This window comes from Enhydra lutris, unplaced genomic scaffold, assembly GCF_002288905.1.
Source record: "Enhydra lutris kenyoni isolate GAN:26980312 unplaced genomic scaffold, ASM228890v2 scaffoldscaffold28, whole genome shotgun sequence".
NCBI classification, from domain to species: Eukaryota; Metazoa; Chordata; class Mammalia; order Carnivora; family Mustelidae; genus Enhydra; species Enhydra lutris.
This window is the reverse complement of record NW_019154112.1, coordinates 5,493,278-5,514,949: the sequence shown is the minus strand read 5'-3', so window position 1 is coordinate 5,514,949 and position 21,672 is coordinate 5,493,278. Positions and strand designations below refer to the sequence as shown.

The 21,672-nt window shown below is 57.2% G+C and overlaps 1 protein-coding gene across 3 annotated transcripts in view; it reads right to left on the bottom strand.

The window, feature by feature from the left end:
* Nucleotides 1–3,125: 3,125 nt before the first annotated feature.
* The window catches only part of LOC111152173 (ankyrin repeat and sterile alpha motif domain containing 1A), a 178,346-nt gene continuing 159,799 nt past the window's right edge, over nt 3,126–21,672 (bottom strand). For 2 of the 3 annotated variants that reach the window (XM_022510537.1, XM_022510538.1), the window contains 10 exons: nt 15,143–15,241; nt 14,280–14,432; nt 14,055–14,162; nt 12,679–12,843; nt 11,229–11,354; nt 10,908–10,979; nt 10,634–10,720; nt 9,934–10,071; nt 8,218–8,388; nt 3,126–7,313 (listed from right to left, as the gene is read on the bottom strand). In XM_022510537.1, the coding sequence (XP_022366245.1) occupies nt 7,194–7,313; nt 8,218–8,388; nt 9,934–10,071; nt 10,634–10,720; nt 10,908–10,979; nt 11,229–11,354; nt 12,679–12,843; nt 14,055–14,162; nt 14,280–14,432; nt 15,143–15,241 (1,239 nt within the window). In that variant the 3' untranslated portion in view covers nt 3,126–7,193. Of the gene's footprint in view, nt 7,314–8,217; nt 8,389–9,933; nt 10,072–10,633; nt 10,721–10,892; nt 10,980–11,228; nt 11,355–12,678; nt 12,844–14,054; nt 14,163–14,279; nt 14,433–15,142; nt 15,242–19,995; nt 20,027–21,672 lie in introns of those variants that run through there. The other variant, XM_022510539.1, reaches the window with a different exon arrangement.

Here is a 21,672-nt window from a genome sequence, read left to right as displayed (position 1 = left end):
CTGATGCAGGGGCTCCATCCCAGGACCCTGGGATCACGACCCGAGCTGAAGGCAGATGCTTAATGACTGAACACCCAGGCTCTTTTTTAAAATGGCTCATTTGGCTTTGTGGAAATGTTTGATTTTTATATAGTTGGATATATTAATCTTTTTAAAAATGGATTCAGAGTTTTTAGCATGCTTGGAAAGAGCTTTCTCATACCAAGATTATGAAAAAAAAATCTCCCCATTTTTTTCTAGCTTTGTTGGGGTTTTATATTTTCTACATGCAGGTATGTGAGCCATCTGGTATTTATTTTGCTGTAAGGAGGCGTAGGAATCCCTGTACTGTCCCGAACCTCTGTGGCTACGCCTTTGTCCCAGGCCCATTTACCGGATAACATGTACTCTGTGGTGTTAGGGAAATTCTTTCATTTGACGAAGGCTTGTTTAAAGTAATTGTCCTAATAGCGGAGTCCTGAGCGACGGAGTCACAGAGCTGTAGGTGCTGCCCCGAGTGGGGGCTAGTTGACACCTCCGCCCTCCCTGGGTGTTATGTGTGAGCCAACACAGCGTGGACCTCGGACATCTGGAAGGGCCTGCCTGCCCTGTGTGCTGGGGTCTGGTGGGACCTGCACACCCTGTAGGTGAAGAAAGCCAGAGGTGGCCAGGGCTAAGATGGTGTTTGGAGCCAGCCTGGACAGTGCTCCAGTTTGCACAGTCCAGTTTGCACTCCGCTTCCTCAGTCCCCTGCTCACGGCCACCCGGGTGAGCCACCTCAGCCTACAGGAGGAACGTGCCAGCCCCCTGGCCTCCTGGACTGCGGTGTCTGTGGGGGGAGCCGCTGAGGACATGGGGGTGTCATGGGGGAGAGGGGAGTGCATGGAGTGGCTTGTGAGGGCCTATCTTACCCTCCAAGCTGAGATGAGAGCAGAAAGCTGCACTGCACTCCGGCTGGCTCCGTCTCCAGGTCCTGAGGAGACGGTGTAGAGCATGTTCTAGACAGAGTCCCGGGGAACGGGAAGGCAAGGCGGGCCAGGCTGGGCGGATGCACTCCCGCTGAGTGCGCCCCATCCGTTCCTTTTCTGAAGCTGCCCCAACCCACACCTCCTGCCAAGGTGGCTATTCCCGTTGGGCCAGGTGCGGCACTGCCGGTGGCCCGGATGGCGGGCCCCGGTGTCCCGCAGGACTCAGTCTGTTCCTCCCCCAGGTCCCTCTGCAACCACCCTCCCCCTGCCCCCGGCAGGCCCCAAGGCCCCATCAGCACTGCAGCACTGGGGCTGGGCAGCCTGAGCTGTGTTGCTAAGGCTTTGGAGTGATGCCAAAAGGGACCCTGACAGTGGCATGTGTCCCAGTACCCTGTTCCAGAGCAATAGTGACACTAATCATGGCCATACCTTTTTCCCTGGCTGTAAGGTTTCTTCTGCCTGGAAGAGAGTGCCAAGGCCAGAGAGCACAGCAGTGTGAGAATGGTGAACCCTAGTCTGAAAGTGAGGCCCTCCACGACTGGGCCTCACTCTCTTTACTCAATGGCCGTGAACTGGAGTAAGAAGCTGGGATTTGGTCTATTAGCTGGCTGGCTAGGAAAAACCTTTCCCCACTCTAGCCTTGTTTTCTTCATAAATATGGTTGGGTATTGGATTAAACCAGTGATTTTTTTTTTTAAGATTTTATTTATTTGACAGAGTGAGAGAACACAGGGGGAGCAGGAGACAGAGGCTGAGGGAGAAGCAGGCTCCTGGCTGAGCAAGGAGCCCCACATGGGGCTTGATCCCAGGACCCCATGCACCCAGCCGAAGGCAGATGCTTAACAGACTGAGCCACCCAGGCGCCTCAGTGATTTTCATTTTTAAAACCCTTGACAAACGGAATTATTTCACAGAAACTCACTTATGTAAGTGTTTGGTGCTGGGGCACCTGGGTGGCTCTGTCGGTTAAGCGTTCTACCTTTGATCTTGGTTCAGGTCATGATCTCAGGGTCATGGGATAGGGCCCCGAGCCCTGCGTCTGGCTCTGTGCTCAGCATGGAATCTGCTTGAGATTCTCTCTCCCTCTCTCTCTCTGCCCCTCCCCTTCATACTCTCTTTTTCTTAATTTTTTTTTAAGATTTTATTTATTTGACAGAGACACAGCAAGGAGAGAACACAGGCAGGGGGAGTGAAAGAGGGAGATGCAGACTCCCTGCTGGGCAGAGAGCTGGATGTGGGACTCGATCCTAGGACCCTGGGATCATGACCTGAGCCGAAGGCAGAGGCCTAACAACTGAGCCACCCAGGCGCTCCCCTCTTTCTCTAGAAAGTTTTTATGTGTTCCGCACTAGGCAGCTTGGGTGGAGGCAAGCATGGGACCAGGGCCTCTAAGATGGCTTGAAGCCACCAGATGGGATGGTTTTTCAGGTCGTCCAGCTGGCCCTGAGAAGGTGTGGTAAACTTTCTGAGCCTTGGTTGCTTCCTCTAGAGAGATCACACCCAGAAAGCTGTCAGAGATAACACAGTGGGTGCCTGGAAAGCTGCTAGCAGGCATTGGAGCACAGGTGCTGTCAGGGACGGCGTTAGTGGTACCATTCGTGTCTTTCCAAACCCTCTCCTCTAAATACCAGCCCAACACCATCCCCTCCCCTTCCCTAGCCTGTCAGCTCTGGGAACACCCCGTGCCTTTGGATGCGCAGAGGCCCTGCTGGTATGGCCTCAGTGTGGCTTTGGGTCAGTGGCTAGCTGTGCACGGCTCAGACGAAACCTCCATAATCGAATGAAGTTCCCTGAGGGGGATACTTTTCTTCCACAGCTCTCCATCCTGCCGCACAGCCTTGTATGCAGACATTCCATGTACGTTTGTGGGTCAACAAGCCCAGGCCAGTGTGCAGAGGAGCCGTGGCTCTAACTAGAATGTGGTCTCTGCTTGGGATTGGAGGAGACATTCTAAGCAGGGGAAGGGGAATCGCGGGGGCCTCGCAACTAAACAGGATGAACGAACGGACCGTCAGGGACAGCCTCCCGCTGGAAGCGTGCCAGTGGCACCCCCACACTCATCCCAAATAGTGCGGGTCCCTTGTCAGCAACCCGCAGCCAGCCTACAGCCTGGGCCCGCACTTCTGCCAGAGAACCATCAAGAAGCTTTCCAGTTCAAAAATTCCCAAAAAGTAAGGCTGGTTTCATGTTGCTTCTCCTTTATTAATTCAGTCTGTTCTACGTTGTACAGTTATGAAAATAACCGAACCGAAGGTGGAAGCCCAGGAATGTTGACGCTCTGTCTTGCGTAGTGAGGTCAGTCTATGTTGCCACACAGATTCGTTATGTTTGGTACCACAAGATGTTTGTAATTCGGACAGAATCAGACAGATTAACAGTTCTATGTACAGTAAAATAAAAGGGGAATTCATTCAAGTATCAAAATACAGAGACAAAGATTAAATAACATTTTTATTACAATTCAGTCCCATTGCCACCCCGTTAGCAACACCACTTCCACGAGCTGCTTCCAACCGTCATCTCGCAGATCTGGCCTCCCGAAGGCCGACTGAGGGCGGACCAGCTTTCTCCTGTCGGTGCAGCAGCCACCACGTCTGCGGCCTGCTCAGCCAGAGGCTTCTGGAGGAACTCCCGTCAGAATCTGAGGCTAGAGACCCAGGAGGGCGGCGGAGCCTGGCAGACATGCAGCCTGGCAGTAGGGTTCCTACGGCTTGGAGTGGCTGGCAAGCAGAAGGGAGGCAAGCAGAGAAGCCGGGTCTGGGGCAGGTACGACTCCCTCACAAGGCTGCCCAGAGGGGCCCTGCACGGCTCAGACCCTGCCTCCAAACTCGGGTGTGGGACCAGGCGGCTTTTCTGCTCAAAGCCTGTCCTTGAAATCACACCACCCTTTTCGAAGGGAGAGAGAGTACCTGCCCCGGGGAGAAGTAAAAAGGAAAGAAAAAAAGATCCAGTCCCTACCCTTCTCGGCTATCCAGAAATAAACCAATCTCCAAAGCAAACCCAGAGCCAGCACAGACTAGCCAAGGCTTTCCAATATGACAACACCCTGAATAAATAAAGATATAGCAGCTTCAAGGGGAGGAAACACCTACATGTGATTTAAAAACAAAAAGGCAGCTCGAGCAGCTCATCGTAGTGTCTACAGTTTGCTTTTTGGACCTGCCGACCCCCTGAGAGGAGAGGCGCGCTTAGCTGAGGCCAGGCCCCCCTTGTTAGGGGAAGGAAGGGTGCTGACCCCTCTGGTTCCCTGGTCGATTCTCGTGGGTCGGCAGGGGCAAAACATGTGTGGTGTGAGCTGGTGGGAGGCTCCCGGGCTTTGGGAGAAGCAGGAAGTGAAGCCAGACTTCAGGCGTTGAGGTCCTGGTTTAGTACCGGGAGGTGGGGGTTCCCTGGCCCTGCTCCAGAGAGGAGGTCCAGCCTCAAGGCAGTGGGAGGATGGCGGGCTTTCCCTTTTCTGGCCACCACAGGGCGGTGAGTGTGCCCAAGAGCACTCTCCGTGCACCCAACTCACAGCCTTTGCTGAGAAGGAAGTCCCGCCAAAGCCTGGCATGTGGGGGCTGGGAGCAGCCCGCCCCATGCCGGCAAAGCATGAGACCTGCTGCTGAGTTGGCCACGGAGGAAGGGCTCCTCTGCTCCCTACCCTGGAAGGGGCTGGGCCAGCAGCGGAGCCGGCTCTGCCCCTCAGCCTCACAGCAGTTACCCCGTTGGCTTCCACCTCCCTCAGGAGCACAGAGCAAGAGTCCAAGTTAACAAGTGAAGCAAGCCAGTAGGAGGCCTTAAGTGGCAGTGGTGCGCCAGGGCCCCAGCCTGCCCTGAAGGCAACGCCGGGGGAGAACCGAATCCACGGTCACCTTACTTAGCCTTCTCTACACTTGGAGCCCGGGATGAATCCAGCAGCCAAAAATAAAACAGTCAAACTAGTAATTCAGAGAATCAAAGCGAGTCCTAATCACACAGACCTGATTAGACAAATCACAAGTCGGCAGGTAGCCGTCTTAGCTGACCTATCCGTTAATGCCCAAAACAAAGCTGCTTTTTCTCCTTTCTGACCGAACACAGGCAGGTCTGAGGCCGCCCACGCGTGTGTGGGCCGGCGCCCTGACCACCCGGCTTGGGCGCCAAGGAGGGGCCCAGACTGCGCGGCACCAGGAACAGCTCCCTCAGCCCCGTCTGGCCCGCGCGCCTTCACATTTGGAACCCCGGGAATGGCCCGGGGGTCTCTGCTTTTGCCAGGTGCCTCTGAGGCTGTTCTTATTGCAGAGGTGGCATCCGGCTCCAAATGGGGACAGAAGTTGTGCAGTTCGTAAGGAACAGCAGCAAGCGACTTGGCTGGGTCTGAAAGCAGACTCGAGCAGCCCCACTCCCATCTGCCCACCTGGGCCTGCTTTCTCTTTCCTCACAGGCCGCTGCCTCCTCTGCAACCTACCAGACCGCGCCAGCAGCCCGTGCCAGGGACGAAGGCTGTGCAGACCGGCCTCGGAGCCACTCTCGGGCCACCTGTCCTCCGATCCCGAGGCCATCTGTCTAAAGATTGGCAGTTTAACCTAGAGGTTTGAGCCAAGTCTTAAAAATTCATTTTATAGAAAATTTTTTTTTTCTAATAAAAAATGTCTTCTGGACAAGTCACTTCTTGACTCTCCGGAGTTTCCAGTTTCCTCCGCTCAAGGCCTGGCGTGTGGCTTGCTCTTTAAGACCTGGTGGTGGCAGGTCCAGGCCAGGCAGCCCCAAGGAGCTGCTCCTGGCAGAGGCTGGGCCTGGGTCTTCAAAGCTGCAGGAGACACAGTGGTGGCGGCGGCGGTGGTGGCGGCGAGAGCCTGTGCTCCCCACGTCTGTGGTTCCGCAGCACAGTTGGTTCCTCAGTGGCTCAGCTTGGCAGAAGCAAACACAATGGGGGGAGGAAAGGGTTAACCACAGGGGCCTTCACGGGGTGGAGGGAACTGAAAGGAAGCATGGAAGCCAAGGAACATCCCTCACAGCCTCCCCCAGCACCTGGGGCTCAGCATGGCTGCTCTTGAAGGCACGAGGCCAGGCCGGCGGGCAGGAGCACCCACCCCACGCTACCACCTTGGGCTGCGCCTCTCCAGGAACTGCTGGAGCACCTGGCTTCCCTACGGGCCTACATGGAGCTGCCGCTTGCCTGTCTCCTGCCATCTGAGCTCCTCGGCCCTCCCCAGACACTGGGGGGCTTCTTCAGAGCCTCAGCTCCATGATCCCAGCTGGCGGACTGTCCCCCTCAGGGGACTCAAGAGGTGGAGGGGGGCTGACTATCTCCGGCCCTCACACCGTGGAGCAGTGTCGGAAAGCCCCCCGGAGGACAAGGTGGGAGCTGCTCGGTCCGGGTTCCTGTCCTGGAGTAGCTCCATGCTGTGAGGGAAGAAGGGGCCGTGTGCACGCAGGGCACAGGCCTCCCTCGCGCTGGCTGCTACAGAAAGGCCTTCCTCCTCGGTGAGCTAGACTCCAGAAACAGCCTCGTTACGCCCTGGCGAAGACAGGGGTGGCCGACCGCACACCAGCCATCCCGTTCCTCGGAGTGGAAGCCTCAGCGGGACCCAGAGACCTGCTCAGGGAAGCCAGCCTGAGGCTGTTGAGATGCTCAGAGCTCCAGGCTGTGGAGTCAGGCACGTGCCTGAGGACCTCGGGCCCTCACAGAATGCAGTGTGAGCCTAGGTGAGCCTCGCCGCCCAGCTCGGGCTCTCGCAGGAGGGAGGCCAGCACCCGACGGCAGAGGACAGAGGATTGGGGCCGCAGGCCAGCCATGAGCGGAGAGCAAGGGGATTCTGGCACCGGGTGGTCACAGTGGTTGGTTGTATCAGGAAAGGTGCAAAAAGACAGTTCACTCTTGGCAGCGGCACCCAGCTGCGGCTCAGCGCAGAAGCCGGGGGAGGAGAGCAGACCAAGAGCCCAGCCTAGTCAGAGGGAGCGGTCACGGGTGCTGTCTGGCTCTGCTCGAGGGCTGCCCCCCGCCCCAGGGTTCACAGTGCCTGCCCGCTGAGCCCTCCTGGTGACCACCTGGAAGACAACTCACACCCCCACCCCCGCCAGGCTGTCCTCGCCCAAGGGGGGAATTCAGAGTGTCCGGCGGTGTTGGGTACGAGCTGTGAGTGTGGTGTCTAGAGCAGCTGCCGGCAGGGAGAGCAGGGCCCCCTGGGGCTGGGGCCTTGGCGTCAGCAGCCGGAAGGAGAGCTGAGAAGAGCAGAGGTCGGATGGCAAGGCACAGTGAGACTAGTGGAGACAGGGAGTGAGCGGTTAGAAGATAGTGGTCTCATACTTGGTGCTGAGGCTCCGCTTAGAGTCCGGTTTAGGGTCCACAACCCAGGAGACGCTGGCATGGGACTGGGCATCTGGGTCCGTATCGGGTGGTTCCAGCTGCCAAGGAAGAAGGGTGAGGGGTCAGAGAGGGAGCACCGTGCCTGGCCAGGGGGCAACAGGGCCCAGCTGTCCCTTCTTCCTGCGCAGGGCTGTGCTGGTGTCGTGCCAACGTGAGGGACATGAGGGGCGGCCCTGGTTCTCCTCAGAGAGCAAGCCCCCTAGGGCTGAGATGCAAGAGTGGCACCCTCCCCAGAGCATCATAGGAACGCCACCTCCGGGCCTCTTTAGGGTTGACTTATCCCAGGGGCTTCTCAGAGCTGCTCAGGTAAAGGAGCCTTGACCGGCCTGAGCATCGTGCTCTGAGCCCCAAACCTGTTCACGGCGCCAGGAAGGGGGTACGGGGCTGGGAAACCCAAGCCTCTGGGTCCCTTGGGCGGGGCCTGCGGGCGCGCCCCGGGCCAGACCACAGCGGGCACCCTGGGCCTCTGCAGAGAGGACACACAGAGAAACAGCTAAAGCACAGATAGGGATGGCAGGAGGGTGGCTCAGGAAAGAATGTCACGTGGGGTGGGGGAGGCTACTAGCGTCTCAGAAGGCTCACGGTCACTTCAGGAAGACTGACACACAGACAGCAGGAGGTGTAAAGACCTTGACTCCAGGACTAACAGACGGCAGCGGTAGGTAAGAAGGACGATGGGTGGTGCAGGTGTGACAGTGACAACAGCGACTATCGGGGGGCGGCGGCACCTGGGGTGCAGAGCAAAGCAGACACAGACATGGGGTGGCGTTACCGGGAGCTCACTGCAGGCCGGGGCCCGGGGGCGCCCGGCGACGGAGGGGACTGAAGCCCGCGGGGCACAGGAAAGGCACTGACAGCCGGTTCCCTCCCGGTGCCCGCTCCACCCCAAGCCCTCGAAGCCCGGGGGGTAGGAGGGGGTCTGGGCGCCTGGGGCCCACGTACTGCTGACTTCCTCGTGCCGACCCGAGGCTTAGGCACCGGTTTGGAAGATTTTGTTTCAATCATCTCAGCAGTGGAAGGCCCCAGGGAGCGGGACTTCTGGGCCTGCAGGGCCAGCTGATAGGCCACCTCGAACGCCTGGCCCAGTGTCAGGATGATCTCGTAGGTCAGATTCTGGGAGGAGACAGAGCACGACTTCAGCACTGAGACCGAGGAGCCACCTCACCCCTTTGCTCGAACCCCTCCAACCTCCCCCCTGCTCCCCCTCAACCAGGCCTCGCAGCCCTGAGCACAGTTCCGGGGCAGGGGGCACCTGGACGGCTAACGAGAGAGTGGTCAATCCTGCCAGGATACTTGTTTTCAAAGCACTGCTTTGTCCCAAGGTGACTGAGATGTTAGGGAACAATCTGAGCGTCACACACATTTTGTTTCCCCTGCACGATGTCAATGTGGACACAAACACCAGGGGACCCGGCAGCTCGGCTTCCCCTCCCGTGGTGCTGTCCCTCTCCCAGCCCTGAGCTCCCCTTCCCGCCCCCGGCTCTCTCAGGGGGAGGGGGCCGGCCTGCCTGCCATAGCTCTGACTTTCTTAACCACTGCCTGGGAACAGCAGCGCCAGGGTTTGCTAGGTTCCTCTCTTTCAACGTGTCACTGAGCAAGTTTCTGAGTGTGGTGCCCCCAGCCCCATCTCCCCATAAACCTGGCTTTTACTACGTGATTTTATGTAACATGTTCCTCTTTGGGAGCACATATGTTGTGTTACAGCAGAAGTGACTGTGGAAAGTGGGAGCTCTAGCTCACAGTGCCAGGAGCTACGAGTATAGGGCAGATGACCCCATTCACCTTTAAAACCAACCCCACGAAGCTGCTCTTGTTATAGCCGCTTTTCAGCCACGGGGCCGGGGACAATGACTTTCTAAAACCACAGAGCCAGCAAGTGTCAGAGCCAGGAGTCTGACGCCAGGCCCGGAGTAAGCATGGATTTCCTGGGGCTGAGAATGCCTGGCCGTCTGTGCCCCAGAAGCCACAGGGATTTGGCAACAAGCTACTGTCCCCCAGGACAGCAGGGATCTGGATAGAAGCCTGGGGCTGAGGAGAGGGCCTGGGGCCTTGTCTCAGGGTAGGGGCAGTCCCTGTGGGCCCAGCCGGAGCGTGAGTGTGGGAGAAAGCAGCCTCCTGTCAGGAAGGCACTGCTGCCCCCAAGGAAGGTAGAGGGCATTTCAGGGAGACTGTCCTTTGAGGGTCCCACGGGGGCATGGTGGGTTGACAAGCAGCCTGGGGGAGGGAACCCCTGACCAGAACCACAGAGGAGCCGCCTAGTTAGCTGCCTGTTCTCCTCTGTGCTTCAGTCTCATCTGTACGGGACTGGCCCAGGGGACTGGCCCAGAGGCACCTGGAGGGCCAGTTAGTTAAAGGTCTGCCTTTGGCTCAGGTCATGATCCCAGGGTCCTGGGATCGAGCCCCACAACGGGCTCTCTGCTCAGTGGGGAGTCTGCTTCTCTCCCTCTCCCTCTGCCCCTCCCCCCAGCTTGTGCATTCTCTCTCATTCACACTCTCTCTCAAATAAATAAAATAATTTAAAAAATAAAAAATAAATAAAGGGAACTGGCCCAGACAGTTGCTGGGGCCTTGGCCCAAACCAGACATGAGCCAGGTGCCACCCACGTGCTGGGATGGCAGGTCCCCTCCCTCAGTGCCCAGCTGCAGGGCTCCACCCACCACATCCACCGTGCTGAACACATGGCAATAGTGGTGGCTGGTCTGCAGGTCCTTGGTGATGTAGGCAAAGGTGCAGAGGTCCTCTGGGTCCTGGGCTGCACAGGAAATGTTCCGAATCTCATGCTCCGCAATGACATTCTGCTGGGGAAAGCAGGGTCTGGAATTCTCGGCCCCAAGGCCCACCTCAGCCCATTTACACTGCCACCACCACTGCCACCTTTTCCCAGTCTGGGCTGTTAGCCCAAGGCCACTGCTTCTCTTGTTCGGTGGGCACAGGGGCAGTGTCTAGCCTTGCCAGAATAGGTTTAGGGCTCTCTGCCCTTAACCATGGCAACAGAGGGCGCCACATGTTCACATCTGACCACCAGCTCTCCAGCCCCTCCGCCCTCTAGGGTGGGGACAAGGCAGGTGAGGTACCAAGGGTGGGGCATGGGGGGAGTCCTTTGCTCGTGAAGAGAATCACACCACCAAGGGCCCGAGAACAGGTAAGAGGGCTGATGGAACCCATGCTCAAAGAGACCAGGGGCGCCTGTCACTAGGGTAGGGCCCCGGGATCAGGATGTTTGGCGACTGAGAGCCAAGCGCCTGGCCGAGGGGGTAGGAGCGCAGAGGAACAGAGAGGGCTGCAGACACTTTAGGAGCCTAGAGGAGGCAGTGGGGAGAGGGTCCCCTCCCGCTAACAGTGCTGTGAGAAGCACACCTTGTTGGAGGCATCGATGAACTTGACACCTTTGTATGTGATGGACAGGATGATAGTGGGGATCTTCTTCATGTGCTCGGTGGATTTCTAGAGGAAACATGGAGTGGGCCTGTGAATGCCCCTTCTTAAGGCCAAGCCCCTCGGATCCCACAGGCCCCAGCCTCCCCCTGACCTTACATAGTGTGGGAGGGCCCATGGGCTGCAGCAGGCGCCCCGTTGATGCCTCCCATCCCCACCAAATGCCCACACGCCAGCACACACCCAGACAACCTACCCGCATCTTTGCACAGGCATCCTGTGTGGATTCCGTCCCTCGAAGATCTTTGATCAACATGGAGCCCAGATACTGAGGGTATAGGCAGTAACTGGGCTTAGGACGTCCTGCCTTACCAGGTGGGGGGACCCAACCAATTGGGACCATAGTCAGGTGGTTTCCTCTCCTAACTCCCTTCCCCGACCCTGGCTGGGAGGCCCTCCTGCCCCCTAGGTGTTGGGGGAGTCCGAGGAGTGGAGAACAGCACTTGAGGCCTGAACCTGGCCGGGAGGGGTGGGCGACAGGGAGGCTAGCCAGGCTGGGAGGGCAGGGGCAACTCACGTTGGCTTCATAACCGCAGGACTCGAAGATGAGTTTCTCTGGCTGGTGTTGCCAGCTCTGCACTGGGGCGTAGGGGGCAGCCAGGCTGGGGGGCCGGAGGGTCAGTTTGGCTTCGCGCTGCTCTTCCTGTAGAACACGTGGGGTCACAGGTGCGCCTGCCCATTTCAGAGGAACTCAGGGCTCCAGCACACCCAAGGGCAAGGAAGCCCACTACAGGGGTTCAAGGGCAGGAAACAAAAAGTCAAGCAGATGCACTGGGGGCGGAGGTGAGGCCCACCCACGCCAGAGGGAAGGCAGGGAGGCAGGAATCCAGACCCCCTAAGGGCAGGCTCAGTGGGGAAGGCGCTAAGGTAGACAGGACAGGACCAAGACCAGAGAGGGGAAAACAAGCACAGAGCACCAAGAATGGGGAGCAGAACCTAGGTCCGCAGAAGCCTTGTATACCAAGTCTGGGGCCCTGGAGCTGGTTCTGGGTGGGGCAGGTGTTCCAGGAGGGAGCGTTCTATACTGTTCCCTGAGGCTGCCGCTGGGTGGGGGCAGGGGGGCAGGAGGCCACTGAATTCTAGGCCAGGTGATGGGGGCCTTCACCAGTTGGGAAGAATGGGGAGGCAAGAAGAGTCAGGAAATTATGACTTCCATTTCTAGCACTGTGCGGGAAGTCTTCGGCTACGGAGCAACTAAAGCAGCTGGACAACATGCTTTTCGCATCATGACATTCACGGCTGTGCCCATGGAGAGGTGAAGGACACCCCCAGGTGCTGGAGGTGAGTGTAACTCAGGAGAAAAAAAGCAGTGAAATTAGAGTTCCCGGGGTGGCAGGGGGGCGGTGAGGGAAATGTGTCGATCTTGTGTTCCGTAGGCCAATTTGGAGGACCAGACGCAAAGCCGGGAACCTATGTGCAAGGCAGGAGGCCAGGCAGACGAATACATCAGGAGGCCAGAATGCAAGGCCCTGAGAAGGTGACCGAGGACTGCAGGCTGGGGGCCAGCCCAGGGCCTAGTAGAGGCTGCGTGGGGGGAGGGGAGCGGCTTTAGGAAGGCAGACAGCATGGCTGGATAGGTCTCCTAGCTGCATCCCACGCTGGGCTGCAGAAATGCAGCAGGAAGAACCAGAGTCTGACTCGGGCCCTGGTTCTGTGGGGCAGGCGGGGTGCGGGGAGTGGAGTCCAGGATGGGAGAAAGCCGCTCTGTGGAACAGGCAGGGCAAGCAAGCTGAGAGTGGGACAGAAACGGCGCTGGTGGCCTGAGGGGCTGGGATGTAGAGGCTGAGATGCAGGGGAGGCCCTCCTAGGGAGGGGAGGAAGCAGGGTCCTCCTCCTGTTGGTGATCCAGGCACCTGCAGTTCAGTGGCCTCCTATCCCCTCTCCCCCACGCCGGCTGCCAACTCAAGGGACACAGGGGCAGTGAAGGGGTCTGGGGACCCCCATTCACAGCTCCCCCCTGGCCCCACCTGGATTCGGAAGCGCTCGGCTCGAGAAGGTGCCGCAGGGTCATGAAGACTGTCGTGCCGCCTCCTGCCCGTGTCCCCTGGAGGCAGTAGCAAGTCTGCAGAGCGGCCAGTGCAGGAGTCATTCTGGCTCAGTGGGGACGATGTCTGGGAGAGCAAGTCCTGGCACTGCAGTGGGGAGAAATCCAGGGAACACTTGGAACCCAGGAGGCCAGCCCCTGGATTATGGGTGTCAGCCAGCCCTGGGGCTGCCCAGGGCCCAACAGGGGCAGGTGGATCAGTGAGAACGGACATGGAGCAGGCACCAAACGGACGGCACACTGACCCACAAGCCTGCGGGGAGACCCCGGCCGCGGAGCCAAAGCCACCAAATTCTTCCCCGAGCCAGGAAGCCCCGGTGATCCAGTCCTGCGCGCACGCAGCCACCACGGGCACCCCCACGTCCCTCGCACACTCCTCGGCCTGGAGCCATATGGGAAAGAGGAGGTTACAGGGCTGGGAAGCTGCTTTGCTGTTCATCAAAGATCACATCATTTGCCGTGATTCACTGCCGCTCCCTGGACACGTGACCAAATCCAGAGCCCTTTCTTGAAAAAATACACAGCGCTGCCCATCGGCACCCCGAAATCCCATCGCCTCAATTTTTATGCCAAGTGTCAGCGTTTCATGGCCCCTCAGTGTCACAGGGGCTGCCGGGTGAGAGGACGGAGTGATGCCCTCCGGGTGAGGTGGCCGTAAGCAGGTGGAGCCTGGGGGCCCTGCTTGGAGCCCCGCGCCCGTCAGGGGCTCGGCTCGCAGGCTTGGGCCGGAGCTGGTCCCAGGCCTCAGCTCCGCAACTGGGTGGGGTCTAATCTGCAGTCTGAGGTCAGCAGGCCAAGCCACAAAGCATCTGGAACCCACCCCGAGAGGCTTTTACTTCAGAAGACCTAGGGAGGGCGCAGGTCCTGCCACGGAGCTCCAGCTTTGCCCTATGTCCGGGTTCCCCGCAGGCTGCCCCCCACTGTCCCTCGCTGCCCCGCTGGCTCTGCCCACCCGGCTCTGCCCCCCGGCAAGCAGTGGCTGGGATTCGGATGTTTTTTCCCTTTTCCTGACATGTTACTTTCTACTTAAACTGGAATCTTTATCAGAGATGCCACCGGGCTTCTCGGATGCAGGCAGGAGGCACATAATCGATACATAACCGGCCCAAACAATTCCTGCTCGGTGCTGCTCGCACTCTCCAGGCCCTGGGGGCACACTGGCCCCAACGACAAGAGGGGACAGATCGTTTCCACCTCTCCTATGGAGGTCATGCTTTTTCCAAAGAATGCCTCAAGCAGTCTCTAATTCCCGGCAACACGAAGAACACACTGAGCCCTTTCCATCCCTGCCCCACTCACTCTCAGCTGGGAAAACCGAGGGGGCTTCTGAGGCGGCTCCTCGTATGGTCTGTCTGCCAGGGAGGCGATGATGCGCTTGCGGTGGCCGAGGAGATGGACCTTCAGCACCTGGATGGGGGCGGAGGTGGGGGAGGGTGATCAGGCTGTGCCTGTGCCCATAGCCCCCCACCTGCCCCAGACCGCACCCTGGGGGCCAGGCTGGGCCTGAGCACAGGCTGCACTCACGTTGACAAGCTCCAGTTCCCAGAGGTTCTTCACAGTGTCAATAGAGCTGTAGCCGCTGGACAGGAAGGAATGCACGTAGTCCTGCAGCCCCAGGGAGTCTAGCCAGGAGGGTACTGATGGGGGACTGCTGCCGTCACAGCCCAGTGCTTTCACCTGTGGGGCGAGAAGGGTCAGGACTGACAGCTCAGACCTCCTGGGGCTACAGCCAGGAGACCAAGCTCCCCTCCCTTCACACAGCCCTTTCTGCTGCTGCCTGGTCTCAGCACCCCCACCTGTGAGGTGGGGCCCCCGCAGCCCTCCAGGCCTGAGGAAGACAGCCCCAGTGGGTACTGCTAGATGGGAGGGAGGGTTCACAGAGGGGCTCCCACTGAGCTCTGACAAGATCATGGACCTGGTGGGACAATATGGTGTGTTCCTGTGAAATGGGCAGTGGCCTCACTGTTGGGACTTGTTTGTGCTTCTTGAGCTCTGGGGTGAGTGGAACAAACAAGGGTACAAGGACTTCCCAGGGCCAGCAGAGTCAAGTGGAGGGGCTGGGGATACCAGCCCCTGGCTCCCCAGGCGACAGGTCAAGCCTGTGGGTACCAGCTCCTGGGCTGGGCAGAGGCCTATGGCCTCCCTCTGGAGCCCAGACTGGGTCCTCAGCAGTCCCTAGTCTCTGCTGACTTGTTGGGGCCTCAGGACCTGGCAGGACAGTAAACAGACCTCTGTGCTGCCTGCTGGGTCCCCCAGGATGTGGGGCAGACCCCTTGCAGTGATCCACATGCCCCGGAGCCAGGCTCCTTCCCTGTTCTGGGTCCAGGCGGGGTCTGGAGAGGGCCCTGGCTTCAGCCGAGGCTGCAGAGCCATCAGTGGTTAGTTACCTTGGGCAGGGATCGCGCTGCCTGGAGCAGCTTCCGCCGGTGCTGTGGGTCACTGATGCCGATCTCCCGCAGGTCTTGCTCTTCCATCACGTTAGACCCCTGAAAGCAAGAGAGAGTGACGTGGCACCCTCCTGAGCTGGGGGCCGGTGGAAGCCTCTCATGGCCCCTCACCAAATTCTTCTTCTCTACGCTAAGCATCGAGGGGTACAGAGAGCCTGGGCTCTCTCGGACAAATCTGCCCAGACAGCCCACTCCTGCCTGAGCGGCTCCCAGGCGAGCTGGCCAGCACGGGGGCTCCAAGCGGACAGGGCCGGGGCACGCAGGGTGCCCAGCTCCAGGTGCATCCGCTCCTCTGGGGGGCAGGTCCACAGCCTCGGAGATGAAGCACAGGGGGACTGGACTCTCCAAGCCTCCTCACAGACCTGCTTTCCTGACTTGAACGCCAAAGCAGCCACGTTAGGTGATCTGCCAAGGAACTAGACTCATCCCAGGGAGAGGAGTCCCAAAGCAGAAACTTCAGAAAAAGATTTCTGGCTGGCCCGGGAGCTGGGGAGCGCCAGAGCTGGACCACTGAATGTGATGGGGCAGGGGGCTGTCGCCCCTGCAGGCTGGCCTGCTGACAGCGCCCCAGGGATTTGACTCAGACCACCCCATTTCACGCTCACGACCAGGGGACTGTCTTCACCCCTGTTTTATAGGTGAGGAAAAAGAGGTATACCGGTCAGGACTGTGTCAAGGCCGCGCGTCGGGCGGTGGTGCTCAGATCTGGCTGCTCCCTGCCCCCCAACCTCTATGATGTTTTATTCCTCACAGGAGTGTCTCCAGGTAAGTTTTATCAGACTATGATCCACGAGAACTCAGAGGTTCTGCCCTTGCTTTCAGCCACAGCGTGTCCCCAGAGGCAACTTAACTGCCTTCCCAGCTATCCCTCCTGAGCCAGCTTCCTGTTCCCACAAACAGAATTTTTGCACATGTTTGACACCTATTCCTAGGACTTAATACACAGACATATCTCAGAGATATTCCGAGTTCAGCTGCAGACCACAGCAATAAAGGGTATATTGCTATAAAATATGAGTCAAATGAATTTTTTGCTTTCTTAGGGCTTATCAACGTTATGTGTACACAATACTGCAGTCTGTTAAGGGTGCAATAGCATTACGTCTTAAAAAAATACATACCTTAATTACAAAATACTGCTAAAAATGCACCATCTGAGCTTTCAATGAGTTATAATCATTGATCTCAGATCACCATAAAAAATATAATAATGAGGGGTGCCTGGGTGGCTCGGTTGTTAAGCATCTGCCTTCAGCTCCAGTCATAATCCCGGGGTCCTGGGATCAAGCCCCGCACTGGGCTCACTCTCAGTCTCTTTCAAATAAATAAAATCTTAAAAAAGTATGTAATAATGAAAAAAGTTGAACTATTGCAAGAATCACCAAAATATGACACAGAGACATTAAATAAGCAAACAGTGCTGGTAAATGGCCTTGACAGACCCGATCGATGCAGGGTCACCAGAGACCTTCACTTTGCAAACAATACAGTTTCTTCCAAGTGCAAAAGGGAAATGCAATAAAATGAGGCATGCCCGTATCCAGGAGACTGCCCCGCCATCTGTACAGGTAGACCCGCCTCTTTTCGTCAAAGCTGCCTGATCATCCAGGTTACGGACATATGACAAATTATTTAACCAGTTTCTCACTGAAGGAGGACTATTTCCCATTTCAGCTCTGCACACAGTACTGCATGAATACCCTCGTCTGTGTGTCATCTCTAGGACGGTTATTCAAGAAAGACTGCTCAGTCAGAGGGTATGTGCGTTCAGGAGTCTAACACATACTTATTCTCCCATCAGTGATATGAGAGCTAGATTCCTCCCACGGGTCAGCAACAGGGCAGGAAAATGGCTTATCACCATATTTCTTATCAGAAGAGCATCCCACCCATACGGCCCCTCCCCCATCTTTTCAGGTTTTATGGGTCAAGTATTCACACAGCAATTCCCACCCCATTCCACAGGCTTGATACTCGCTAACCTGCTTAATAAAAGGGACTACAGTTACCCCTACTTCACAGCTCAGGTAGCTGAGGCCCAGACAACAGGAATAACCTGGAGGAGGGCCCTCAAACGTAAGCTTGGAGCCGGAATCCGGCCAGGTGCTCCTGTCGGTACATTCTAGGGCCACAGGCGCGGGGAGCGTCGTAGCTCCTTTTCCAGGAATTACCCCTTTCCAGACTGTGTGTTTATGCAGGTGCTGATCTTTTCTGTGTTCCATATGGAGAAATTCTTTATAAAGTAAGGAAATGAACACCTTTTATCTGTCAACAGAGTTAGACAATTGTTTCTTCCAGGTCATTTCTCTTGACTTTCCTGTTGGCTTTGTTCCATACAGAAATGGACTGGTCTGTACCTTGTAGAGCTTCCCTCAGTTCTGTCAGGCTTAGAGAGACCTCCCCTCGCCAAGATTTTTAAAAACAATTCTTGCATATTCTCCTGCTATAATTTTAGTTTCTTTTCTTACAATTAAATCTTTTATCTATCTGGAAATTTTTTTTTTTTAATCTATGGTTTAAGGGCTAGGATCCAGTTAATTTTTTTCTAGGCGGCAAGTTGTCCATTTCTCGAATGAGCTATCTTTCCCCTACCAATCTAAGATGACCTCTGATGTGTCCTAAATTCCTGTTTTTCTGGGACTCTTTCTGTACTTTCTATTCTACTGAGGTGGGTATTCCTTATGCCCAGTTTACAGATGGAGAAGTTGAGTAACTCGTGCCACCTCATGCAGACCATCACTGGTGGCCTTACCTTTGTACCCGAGCTGCAGTGAACGCTGGCACAGTAGCCTCCCCAGGGCCTGTACGTGGTAACCAAACCTTTGTCCCACAGAGGACGCCTCCTAAGCCGTAAGCTCCAGGGAGCCCAGGCAGAGAAAGCCAGGGAGGCAGCTCTCTCTGCTCAAGCCGCAGAAGGCCCCCTGCACCGAGGGTACCCCTCCAGGTCTGAGGCCAGCTCCTAGGTCACCCCGAACCCAGAGTCATCACCTGGAGTTCCCGCAGTCCTGCGGGCCCAAATGTAGGGTATGTGGATGGGAAAGGCAGCAAGGGGCGGCCACCTGCACAGACACCCTGCCTGAGGATGAGGGCACGAGTGGGACCCGCGCTGAATGGAACAGCACACCCTGGCAAGTTTCTGAAGTCCTACTGTAGCCCCAACATTTACTCCCGACCCTTCGCAAGCTTTTTGGGCAACATTAGTACTGAACTGAGAGCTGACAACCAGAAAGCCCAGATCCAGCTGGACAGTGGGCCTTCATTACCCAGTTAGGAGGAGGGGTGGTGGCGTGGTATATGTGGCTGTGAGGAGACAGAGGCAGAGGGAAACAAAGGAAAACCGAAGGATGTGATGGAAAATCAAAGCGGGGAGCCGCCACAGCATGTCCTGGGAGCAGGCAGGGTTTCCTGACTTCCTGCATGTGCCACATCATCCTCTTGGATCAGCTTTTGTGGGGACTATAAGGTGCTCTAAACCCTCAAAGGGGAGAAACATTCTGGAAGTTTCCACACCCTCTTTACTAAAGGGAGAATGGGACTGCTGCCTTTTAGAACCATCTTCATGAGGAGGGCAATGGGGGAAGAGAGACCTTCTACTTTACCTTCTACCACACCGATGTTTATACCAAGGGCTACCTTTGTCCCAGAGCTAAGAAAGTAGAACAGCTCTTTGGCCTAAGCATTTCAGTGACTAGAACTTTCCTCAGATTAAAAAAAAAGTGTCTGAGTGTAAGAGAAATCTGAAACACATAAGTAGTCAACACTCAGCCAGTTGGGTTCAGTTCCTGAGGAGGGAGGATAGGAGGACAGAGCGTCAGGGCATCCCCGTCCAAGTTCTGCCTCAGCCCCCCCGTCCTGTCAGCCCGTGCTCACAAGCACCTGGAGGGCGCTGACCCTGTGCCTCACTTTGCAGGCCAGGCCTCAGGCTTCATGGCCAGTGGTGGTGCCGGGATCCTACCTTCTGGGCCAGGGCCCACTCTCTAGACATCCAGGGAAGAGCAAAGCCAGTGGTCCTCAGGGTCACTATGGGTAACAAGAGTTCCCTTTGTGGGGGAGATGACAGGCAAAGGTGCCAGTGATATGGGTCCTGACCACGTCCTGGCACTGTGCATTCATCCCTTGGAAAAAACTCTCTGAGATAGGAACTGCCTGATTATACAAAGGCTCACAGAGCAGAAGTAACTTATCCAAGGTCACAGAACTTGTGAGTGACAAAGGGACAGTTAGACCTCTATCTCATGCTCCAGGCTCTCTCTACTTGCTTAGCTGGGAGTCTGCTGTAGACAAAGCCAAGTGTGGAAGCTACAGCAGCAGCAGCCTGAGACCAGGGCAGGGAATCCATCCCAGTGCTGGGGCGCACTTGGGCTCTGGGACTAATACCCCTACCACGGAACCTTCCTCCCACTACCTGCTCTGCACCTCGGGGGCGGGGCAGCATTTCCTTTTTACTGGTACAGAATCCCAACTCCTAGCACCTCATGGGTCCCTGGAGAGTGCTAAGAGTTGAGGAGGGCAAGGCTTGCCGAGGCCTCACAGTGAGGGAGAAGTGGGGTCCGGGTATGGCCCAGGCCTCGGCATACAAAGCCCAAACACTGGGCCCAGAGCTCTCAGCACCAAGGGACCTGGAGCAGGCTGAGGTCGGCCTGCCCGAGCTCAGGGCAGGACAGCATAAACCTGCTCAGGGGACTGGCTTGCACAATCACACACCATCATTCCTGGGCACCCTTCCTCGAGAAGGCATAACCGAGAAGCCATGCCTGTTGTGGCAGCTATAATTAGTTTTACTTTCCATAGGCACGGTTTCCCCTTCCTGCCAGTATCTGCCATTGGGCCTCACCCATGGGCACAGAATGTGGAACCTCGAGCAGTGGCTTATCAGTGCCAAGTGGGGTTTCCGAGGGCCAGAGTCTGGGCCTGGCTCAGTGGATATGTGGACAGTGGGGAAGAGGGAGGCCTGTAGCCAGGGGCTGCGGGAAGGACGGAGCGCGGACAGCAGGACCTGCCCCCGGGAGTGCAGGGGAGAGTCCGGCAGAGGCAGAGGGAACGGCTGTTGCAGGCCCCACGGCTCTTTCTCCCCAGCTTTCCCTGGCCCTCCAGGGCTCCGATTATCTTCAGAGTCTTCCTGACCCTGTGATTTTAGCAGAAGGAAAGATCCTTCTGCATCTTGAGACATACCTCACTTGTCAATATTTTGCTGGAAATTTCTTTAACTGCTGGGCATGTCTTCATTCAACAAATGGTGGAAAAGGCCGAAGAAGGAACATGTGGGAATGTGGCACATTGGTGTGGGCCCTTCTCAGGCAAAAGGAAAGCTGGCTGAGCTGCCTGCTGAGGGCCCCAAGGCTGTTACGGGCTAGAGACGCCTGCCTGCCCATCTCACTCACAGCTTTGCCATCTGAGTCTAGGGCAATGCCCAGACTGTTGTCCGCCTGCAACACCAATCTGCTGAGTGACCAGGGAAACTGACGGTCGGAAGGGACCCCATAAAAAGAAAAGTCGGAAAAGCCAAAACCGATGCTGCTGACTTCATGACTGTGGTCTTTTGGAGTCCTCTGAGAGAGACAAGGATGAGGTGTGGGGAGAAGTGGGGATGTGCTGGGGTGGGGAAGGGGAGCCCCAAGGATGTTTGGGGCTTGGGGGTGGGTGGTGGCAGGATCAGCAGGGAGTTTCACGTGGAGGTGGGAAGAGGGCAGAGAAGTGGGTCAAGAGCTTCCCAGCTGAGGAATAGCACAGGACAGAAGCCACCCTCCTCGGGAGCAGGGAGAAGTTCTGGGTGGTGGGAGCGGGGAGGTGGGCCTAGGCTTGGGGGCTGTGCCAGGGAGTCAGCTGGTCCTGCCCAGGACAGAGAGAAGCTGTCCTGTTTAGTCACAAGGAAGTGGAGGTTCAGTGAAGGACTAACCTGCCTGAGGTCACACAGCGCTGTCTCTGCTCTGTTCGGTTCACAGAGCTGCCTCTTCCCTGGCCCAGAGAAGAACCAAAGCAGAAATGGCACAGTCATCTGAACGTCACCCTACAGTCCTGACTTGTTTCCAGGCGCATGGGGATCAGTAGTCCCTCAGCAAAGGGTCCGAGCGTGGGGAGGTGCAAGCTGAGCTCGGGTCCAGTGGCCCGGACCGGGGCTGGGAAGCTGACTCCAGGCCCGATCATCCACGATCGACAGCAGCCCCAGCCCCTGCCCGCCACGAAAGCGTGGCACTCTGCCCACCTCCTGTGCATAGGCAAGCACTCGGGGCAAGTAAAGGGGCGACTGCAGCAAGCCTCGCCAGGTGCGAGGTCAGGGCTCCAGGCTGGGCCCATCAGTAAGACGGAGGCCACGGATGTTTCAGTCTCTCCTGGAAGGAGACGAGCCCTCAGCATGCAGGTGCTGGGCAGAGTCCTGGCGCCAGCTCTGAGGCGCCTCTGCTAGGGCCCTGATTCCACGGCAGACCGTGAGGTCAGTCAGCCTCTCCCGGGCCTGGCAGGACCTGCTCCTC